This window comes from Eimeria acervulina, genomic scaffold (genome assembly GCF_000499425.1).
Source record: "Eimeria acervulina Houghton genomic scaffold, Eah_scaff785, whole genome shotgun sequence".
NCBI classification, from domain to species: Eukaryota; Apicomplexa; class Conoidasida; order Eucoccidiorida; family Eimeriidae; genus Eimeria; species Eimeria acervulina.
Genome location: NW_013549602.1, coordinates 1,065 through 10,011, shown reverse-complemented (window position 1 = coordinate 10,011; position 8,947 = coordinate 1,065). Strand labels below are relative to the sequence as shown.

The following is an 8,947-nucleotide window of genomic DNA, read 5'->3' as shown; positions in this document are numbered from 1 at the left end:
CAGCCGGGAACGCACGCAGAAGGCGCTCTGGAAGAGGAACAGCAGCAGCAGCAGCAGCAGCAGCAGCAGCAGCAGCAGCAGCAGCAGCAGCAGCCGCAGCTGCTGCTGCTGCCTACTCAGGAGGGGGAAGAGACAGAACTGGAGTTTACGCTGCACCACAAAGAGCAGCTGCGGCAGCAAATTGAATTGCTGCAGCAGCAAAAGAGAGAGACAGAAGACGAAGCAGATAAGCAGCAAAGACAGCAGCAGCAACGCATTGCGCAGCGGCAGCTGCAGCAGCAGCAAGCTGACCTGGAGAGACACAGCAAGTTCCTGCTGCAGCAGAAGGCACTGCTGGAGCAGCAGCGATACGAAGAAGAGGAACAGCAATATGAACGGCAGCAACAGCAGCAGCAGCAGCAGCAATCCCACCACCAGCACCGACAGCATCACAAACACCGCGAAGTAGAGCAGCAACAACGCCAGCAGCAGCAGGAGCAGCAGCAGCAGCAGCACGAAGTGGAGCAGCAGCAGCGGGAGCAGCAGCAGCAGCGGGAGATAGAGCAGAAGAGACAGTGGGAACGGCAGCATCAGCTGCTGGAGCACATGCAGGTGCAGCAGCAAGTTAGTCAGAGAAGCCCTTGGGTGCTGCGGCATGGACGGAGACACTCGATGCCTGCAGCAGCAGCAGCAGCAACAGCAACAGCAGCATCAGCAACAGCAAGGGGCCGAGGTCGCGCAGGAGGCCGCGTGAGTAGGAGCGTCCAGCAGCAGCCCAGGCAGCCGCAGCCGCAGCAGCAGCAGCAGCAGCAGCAGCAACAGCGGCGACTGGGACTGCAGCAGCAGCAGGTGCTGCTGCACCAGCTGCAGCAACTGCAGCAGCAACAAAGCCGCCGCCGCTCGAGCTTCCCGCCAGACAGCCTCTCTTCCTGGTACATAGACTCTATTGCTGCTGCAGCAGCAGCAGCAGCAGCAGCAGCAGCGGGCGAGGGTGACCAGGAGGCAGCAGTAGCAGCAAACTACCTCTGTGCGCTTCCCGTCACGCCCATAGCAAGCGCTGCTGCTGCAGCAGGAGCAGCAAAAGCAGCAGCAGCAACACCTGGACGAGCAGCCTCTCATGAAGCTGCGGGCGTTCCGATTGCTGCTGCTGCGGATACAGCAGCAGCAGCAGCAGCAGCAGCATCGCAGCCTATCTCCGTCCTCGGCCACTTTATCCCGCGGGAGCAGCAACAACAGCAGCAGCAACAACAACAACAACAGCCGCAGCAGCAGCACCAGCTGCAGCAGCAGCAGCGAGGGATGGCGCTGCGGCTGCAGGCTTTGGGTAACCGCCGGTTGGGCTCCGGCGAGGCAGAGCCCAGCAGCAGCAGCAGCAGCAGCAGCAGGTGTCAGCCGGATTGCCTTCATTTGGTGCTGGAGTATAGCCCATTGGCTGCTACTGCTGCTGCTACTGGAGCAGCAGCAGCTGCTGCAGCTGCTGCTGCTCCGCATGCAGCAGCAGAAGAAGAACGACGGGTTTTGTCTTTTTGTGTGCGTCATGACTTACAAGACGCCACAGTAGTGCAGCAGCAGCTTTGTATTGATGGATCTGCACTTCGTGCTGCACTTGCTGCTGCTGCTGCTGCCGATCCTGCTGCTGCTGCTGCAGATATTGCTGCTGCTGTCGCCGCCAACCTTCCTGCTGCTGCTGCTGCTGCTCTGGCTGCTAGAGCAGCACACTTCGTACGCCGAGAGCAGCAAAGTGCTGCAGATCATGCTCCCGTGGCCTTCGTCCTTTTCAGATACTTGCAGCAGCAGCAGCAGCAACAACAGCAGCAGCAGCAGGGTGTGCAGCAGCAGGAGCAGCAGCAGCAGCAAGAGATGGAGCAGCAGGAACAGCGGCAGCAAGGGCAGCAGCAACCAGAGCTGGAGCAGCAGCAACAACAGCAGCAGCAACAGCAGCAGCAGCAGCAAGAGCTGGAGCAGCAGCGGGTGCAGGAGCAGCAACGGGATGAGTTGGCTGCAGCAGCAGAGAAGAGGTTAGAGGGGATTTTGCAGCAGCAAATGCAGGAGACAGCAGACTTGCGGCAGCAGCAGCGGCGAGAAGAGAAGCAGCTACAGAACAGGCAGCAGCTGCAGCTGATGCTGCAGCGCTACACGCTGCAGCAGCTGCAGCAGCAGCACAAACAGCATGATAGTTCGATGCAGCAGCTCTGGAGAGACCATCAGCAGCAGCAAGTGGAGTTGGTGCTGCAGCAGCGTCAAGTTATTGAGGACGTCTGGGAGGAGACGCAGGAGCAGCAGCAGCACCAGCAGCAGCAGCGCTTGCTGCTGCAGCAACAGCGCCACGAGCAGCAGCAGCAACTCTTGCTGCAGCAGCAGCGCCAGGAGCTGCAGGCAGCAGTAGCTACAGACGCGCTGCAGTACTTCGTTGTAGCTCTCCCAGTCGAGGAGTTGCTGCCTCTCCTAGTGGTGCTGGAACAGGCTGTTGCTGCTGCTGCTGCTGCTGCAGCTGCTGCTGCTGATTGTCCCCTCAACAACCCCCCCGACTGTCCCTTGCCGCTGCCTTGTCTGTCTCTTCATGAAGCAGCACGTTGGTGTCTCTTCGCGCAGCAGCATTGCAGCCAGGAGATAGGCAGCAGCAGCAGCAGCAGCAGCATTAGAGATCATCCCGCGCCACACTAAGAGGCCCAGCAGCAGCTGCAGCAGCAGCAGCAGAAGAGGACGTGCGATCAGTAGTAGTAGCAGTAGTAGTAGCAGCTGCTGCTGCTGCATCAGCAGCTGCAGCAGCATCCGGGGCATCTCCTTTTCGGCAGGGCCTCTTTTACAGCAGCAAGCAGCGCAGCAGCAGCAGCAGCAGCTTCAGCAGCTTCAGCAGCAGCAGCAGCTGCTGCCGTCTCTGTTGTTTATCTTAGCCCTATGCATTTTTGAGTGTTGTTTAAATGTTTTAATTAATCTGTATTCGTGCATCAGCGCCGTTTTGTCTTTTGCCTTCATTTGCTGCTGCTGCTGCTGCTGCTGCTGCTGCTGCCACCAGGTCCGTCTGCTGCATCGCCGTGGCTGCTGCAGCCGCTGCAGCAACAGCAGCTGCAGCAGCAGCTGCAGCAGCTACAGCAGCATTAGTAGCAGCTGCATCAGCAGCTGCAGCAAGAGCAGTAACGCCTGCATCAGCAGCTGCACCAGCAGCTGCAGCAGAAACAATAGGAACAACAGAAACTGCAGCAGCTGCTGCTGCAGCAATAGCCGCTGCAACAGCAGCAATAACAATGACAGCTGCAGCAGCAGCTTTTTTATATTTCCCTAACGAACAATGGCTGGAAGCATTTGGGTTTATTTGATTTGATGATGGTGGTTCGGGTGTATCTTCACTTCGTTGCTGCATAGACAGCCGAATAAACTGCCTTCTTCTAATGTCCCCTTTCGGGTTTAGGGTTTAGGGTTTAGGGTGTAGGGTTTAGGGTTTTAGGGTTTTAGGGTTTAGTGTTTAGCGCTGATGTTGTGGGGTCGGTGACCCGCAACTTCTGATCCCTGCATCCGCTCTGGAACCTACGGAAAGAGCAATTCATTAAGGTTTAGGGTTTAGGGTTTAGGGTTTAGGGTTTAGGGTTTAGGGTTTTAGGTGACCAGTGGTCATGGTAAGGTCACCTCAAGCGGAGGGGGGCATTTGAAGGATAAAGAGAAAGAAAAAGACTAAAAATAATAAAAATAAAAATAAAATAAAACTGAGAGAGATATATTCGTTTGTTTTAATAGCAGCAAAAACAAAGAAGAGACAGCAGCAGATGAAGACAAACAAAAAATGTGTTGAGGGGTTTCGCCGGGAGAGTAGATGCGTTCTTCTTTGTTTATTATTATCTTTTTATCTTATTTATTTAAACAATAAATATAATGCAAATAATATGCTGTTGACGTATATCTTTGGAGATAAAACAGAAATACTGCTGCTACAGCTGCTGCTACTGCTGCTGCTACTGCTGCTGCTGCTGCTGCTGTTGCTGCTGCTGCTGCTGCTGCTGCTCTAGCCGCCTGCAGCAGTGAGGTTCTGCAGATTAATTTTGTTCGAATTTAAGTTAATTGTCTTTTTCTATTTGTCTTTTATTTTTATATATTTATTTCTCTTTTTGCTGCGCTTTGTATGAGGTGTCTCCCTATACACCCCGATAATTACAACAGCTTCATATTTCTTTGTTTTGTTTGTCTTGCAGTTTGTTTGTTCTTCGTGTCCTCACTCTTGACCTAGTCTACGTCGTCATCTCACAGCCCCCTGCAGCAGCAGCAGCAGCAGCAGCAGCAACAGCAACAGCAGCAGCAACAGCAGCAGCAGCAACAGCAGCAGCAGCAGCAACAGCAGCAGCACAGCAGCAGCAGCAGCACAGCAGCAGCAGCAGCAAGGTTCGCATCTGGTGCAGCAGGATCTTCATCAGCAACAGGAAGCTGTTTAGCAGCAGCAGGAGGAGGAGCAGCAGCATTATCAGCAGCAGGTGTATTAACGTGAGAGTGTGTATAAGGACGTTGATGTATATTTGACTGCAATATAACTCATCGAATAGAAGGAAAAGATGTATTCACACCTCAATAGTGTCTCCGCATGCAGCCCCAAATGTCATGCTGCTGCAGCAGAAGATGTACAAGCCCCAGGAGATGATACACGAGTTAGCAGCAGCATGCGGCCTGAAGAGAAGCGAACGCTATGGGTCGGAGATTTAGATAAGGTGTCTGGGGTAATAGAAGAAAGTTATATAACTCATCATATGTTCTTAGAGTTTGCAGGCAGCATTAGAGCTGTACGTGTCTGTAGAGATAAGGTGTATAGACACCCCAGCTTTGCTTTCTGTGAATTCTCTTCAACTGCTGAAGCTCAATATGTTTTAATGCATATGAATGGGAAGCTAGTCCCAGGGAGACAGCATAAATATAAATTAAATTGGGCTTCATTTAATCTAACAGCTACACCCCACAGCAAGACAGTGTACAGCAAGCCTCCTCAGCTTCACAACGCTCCTTCTGCTGCTCCTGCTCCTGCTCCGCTTACTGCTCCTCCTCCTGCTGCTGCAGGTCTCCCTGCTGCAGCAGCAGCACCAGGGACGCCCGCAGCAGCAGGAACAGCAACGCCAGGTCAGATATATTTAATGCAGTAACTAAAGGAGACACACAAACAAACACTGCAGTCTCTACTATTACAAATAAACTCAGCCGAAGATCTAGGGTTTAGGGTCTAGGGTTTAGGGTTTAGGGTTTAGGGTTTAGGGTTTAGGTTATTGGGGGGATGGGGTGTTCAGGGGTTAGGGTTTTGGGTTTAGGTCTTTGGGGCTGTGGTTCAGGGTTTAGGGTTTAGGGTTTAGGGGTTTTAGTTCGGGTCAAGGGATTAGGGTTTAGGGTTTAGGGTTTAGGGTTTAGGGTTTAGTGCGTTGCCTTCAGGTGTCTCTGGTGAGGAGACAGTCTCCATTTGGGTTGGCAGCCTGGACCCGGCTACTTGCAGAGAAGAAGTAGAGGAGTTATTTAGGAGACACTATAACTCTGTGGGGCTAGTTAAACTCATTCTAGACACAAATACAGGTCCGCACTAGGCAGCAACACTTGCTGCTGCTGCTGTTGCTGCTGCTGTTGCTGCTGCTGCTGTTGTTGCTGTTGCTGTTGCTGCTGCTGCTGCTGCTGCTGTTGCTGCTGCTGGTCTCCTTTTCCTCTCAGTAGAAGTGCTCGCTTACACAAACTCACCCTCTTCGTGCATTTGTCTCCACCGCTGTCTCCTTGTCTCTGTCTCTGTCTTTCGGTTTATATCTCCATGTCGCTCTCTCTGTCTCTGTCTCTCTGTCTCTGTCACTGTCTCTGTCTCTGTCTCTGTCTCTGTCTCTCTCTGTCTCTGTCTTTGTCTTTGTCTCTCTCTCTCTCTCTATCTCTGTCTCTGTGTCTCTCTGTCTCTGTCTCTGTCTCTGTCTCTGTCTCTCTCTCTCTGTCTGTCTCTGTCTCTGTCTCTGTCTGTCTCTCTCTCTCTCTCTTTCTCTTTGTGTATCGGTCTCTGTCTCTGCTTCTGTCTCCTTTTGTCCCCTTTTGCTTTCTCTTGTCCCCTTTTGTCTCCTTTTGTCTTGCTCTGTCTCCTTTTGTGTCTCTTTTGCCTGTCTCTTTTATGTCTTGTTTATATCCCCTTGTGTGTCTGTTTGTGTCTCTTTTATATCTCGTCTTGTCTATTTTTGTCTCTCTTTTATCTCTTTTATATGTCTTTCTCTGTCTCTTTTATATCTTTTCATCGCTCTTATTTGTCTCCTTTGTCTCCTGTTGGGTGTCTTTAACCTGTCTTTCTATCTCTTTTATTTGTCTCTTTTTGTGTCTCTTTTATTTGTCTCCTTTTGTCTCTTTTAATACCTTTTAATTGTCTCCTTTTGTCTTTATGTGTTTGATTATTATATCTCTTTTGATATCTTTTAATTGTCTCCTTTTGTCTCTTGCTGCTTGTCTACTATACCTCTTTTAATCTCCTTCAATTGCTTCTTTTAATATATTTTAATTGTCTCCTTTTATCACTTGCTGTGTCTCTTTTAATATTATTAAATATCTTTTAATTGTCTCCTTTTGTCTTTATGTGTTTGATTATTATATCTCATTTGATATCTTTTACTTGTCTCCTTTTATCGCTTTCTATGTCTCTATTATATCTGTTTTAATATATCTTTAAAATTGTCTCCTTTTGTCTTTTTGTGTGTTTGATGTGTCTCCTTTTGTCTCCTTTGAAGGAAGCTGCAAAGGGTTTGGGTTTGTGCATTTTAGAGACAGTGCAGAGGCTGAGAGGGCCCTGCAAGAAATGAACGGGGCCCTCTGTCACGGTAGAAGTATTCGGGTTAACCGATCGCATAGCAGCCGTGCTGCTGCTGCTGCTGCTGCTGCTGCTGCTGCTGCTGGCCCTGCAGCAGCAGCAGCAGCAGCAGCAGCAGCAGCAGCAGGGGGAGGAGGGTCTTGGTATAATAGAACAGATGCTTCTTTGTGCTCAGCACTAGAAAAGATATTCAATGCAACAGCAAGAGAAGCGCAGCAAAGAGCAGCAGCTTGCTGCCCTTGTCCTTCTCTCAGCAAGCGTAAACGGGGTGTACATACACCTGCTGCTGCTGGTGCTGCTGCTGGTACTGCTGCTGCTGCTGAAGCAGCAGCAAGGAAGATTATCATTCGGGGCCTAGATGCACATTGTACAGAAAATGCGCTGTACAGACACTTCATCCCCTTTGGAGACATTATAGAGACACGTTTAGGTGCAGGCAGCAAGGGGACAGTTATATTTGTAGATGCAGCAGCAGCAGCAAATGCGCAGCAATGTATGGATGGGGCTGCATTAGGGACAGCTCGAATCTCAGTAGAACTTGCTTCTGCTGCTGCTGCTTCTGCTGCTGCAGAAGAAGACGGGTGCAGCAGAGGGAAACGATGGCATGGCAGCTCAGCAGCAGCAGCAGCAGCACCAGCAGCAGCAGCAGCAGCAATAGCAACAGCACCAGCAGCAGCAGAGACAGTCTCGTGGCAGGAAGATACCTCCCGTCTCAATCTTTCTTTATATCAACAGCAGCAGCAACAGCAGCAGCAGCAGCTGCTGCTCCTGCAGCAGCAATTCCTGCAGCAGCAGCAGCAGCAGGCTTTGCAGTACGCGCAGCATTATCAGCAGCAGCAAGAGGCTGCATGGAGGAGAAGGGAGACAGGAGACACCATAGAGGGTGAAGAGACAGCAGCAAAAGAAGCTAAACTGTCCGGGGGTTTGTTATTTGACACAGACCCTTGTCTTATTCCTTCTGAATTGCTATCAAGGTGCATGTACACCGCAACAGCAATAGAAATGCAGCATACAATGGAGAGACATATATATAATACTCTGCTACCTTGTCAGTTGTCTCTACCAAGGGGAAAAGGAGACACTTTTGCTGCTGTCTCCATTGAGGACGAGCTTGCTGCTGCTGGTGCTGCTCTTGCTGCAGCACTACGCAGCAAACTGCAGCAGAAGGTTCTTAAAGGCCTGCCGCTGCACCCCCCTGAATTAGAACAGCTTTATGTAGAGGAGACAGAAGTGGAGACAGCACCATTTCTCTTTTAATCAATGTGTCTCTACTTGCAAAAAGGAGACAGAGACACAAAGGAGACACCCGACCAACACCTTCTCTCTGCGTCTTAGAGGCACACAGACACAGAGACAGCTGCTGAGAGGAGCAGCAGCAATATCGGCGAAGCAGCAAATGCAATACCGGCAGAAGAGACAGCAACAAAGGGAGGACCCGCTGTTGCTGCTGCTACTGCTGCTGCTGCTGCTGTTGCTGCAGCTGTTGCCGCCGCTGTTGCTGCTATTTTGTATATTTGTTTAGCTGCTCTTGTCTGCTATTATGCTGGGGGCGATTGTCTTTGGGTGTATTCAATTAGAAAGACAGCCCCTGAAGTGTACGTACACCTGCATGCACGTGAAGAGAAGAAACTCTCTAGAGGCATGCATGCAACCAGAAGAACATGCATGCATGCATGCATGTTCTTTTGGGGCTGTTTTTCTCCTACGAGGGATAGAAGGTTTTTTAATTGCCTTTGTTTAGCCCCTCTAACACTAAACACTTTTAAAGAAAAACAAAAACTCAGCTGGTAGCTGCGAGGAGACAGCGCAGCCCCTTTAGCACATTAACTGTCTCCTAAACTGTCTCCTTCTGTCCCTCCAGGAGACAAAAGAGGAGACACAAAGACAGACGCAAACGCAGACATATCAACCACCACACGTTCAGCAGCAGGGCCCCACAAAGGGTAACGGGGGGCCCCACAGGGGACACTAGGGGGCCCCACAGGGGACCCTAGGGGGCCCCAAAGAGGGTACTGGGGGGCCTCAAAGAGGGTACTGGGATGCCCCAAAGAGGGTACTGGGGGGCCCCACAGAGGGTGTCATAGAAAGGTTAGGGTTGGTGGGGTGCATAGACAGCCAAAAGGAGACAATTTGTATGTACTTCTTTGCTGGGGGTTATTGCGAAGACAAATAAAAGGAGAT

The 8,947-nt window shown here is 51.0% G+C and overlaps 3 protein-coding genes across 3 annotated transcripts in view; all 3 read left to right on the top strand.

The window, feature by feature from the left end:
- The window catches only part of EAH_00049030 (RNA helicase, related), a gene marked incomplete at both ends in the record, with an annotated part of 6,497 nt that extends 3,854 nt beyond the window's left edge, over positions 1 to 2,643 (top strand). Inside the window, one exon of the mRNA XM_013394438.1 lies at positions 4 to 2,643. Coding sequence (XP_013249892.1) covers positions 4 to 2,643 — 2,640 coding nt within the window. The remainder of the gene's footprint in view (positions 1 to 3) is intronic.
- Positions 2,644 to 3,451: 808 nt separating this feature from the next.
- On the top strand, positions 3,452 to 5,448 carry EAH_00049020 (hypothetical protein; the record flags this gene model as incomplete). Its single annotated transcript, XM_013394437.1, has 6 exons — positions 3,452 to 3,461; positions 3,578 to 3,593; positions 4,164 to 4,449; positions 5,014 to 5,073; positions 5,213 to 5,239; positions 5,377 to 5,448. The coding sequence occupies 6 exons, from the start codon at positions 3,452 to 3,454 to the stop codon at positions 5,446 to 5,448; spliced, it is 471 nt and encodes a 156-aa protein (XP_013249891.1).
- A 1,306-nt stretch (positions 5,449 to 6,754) lies between these two features.
- EAH_00049010 (DNA/RNA binding protein, putative) lies at positions 6,755 to 8,023 on the top strand (the record flags this gene model as incomplete). Its single annotated transcript, XM_013394436.1, has 1 exon — positions 6,755 to 8,023. One exon carries the CDS (start codon positions 6,755 to 6,757, stop codon positions 8,021 to 8,023), a length of 1,269 nt encoding a protein of 422 aa, XP_013249890.1.
- Positions 8,024 to 8,947: the final 924 nt, after the last annotated feature.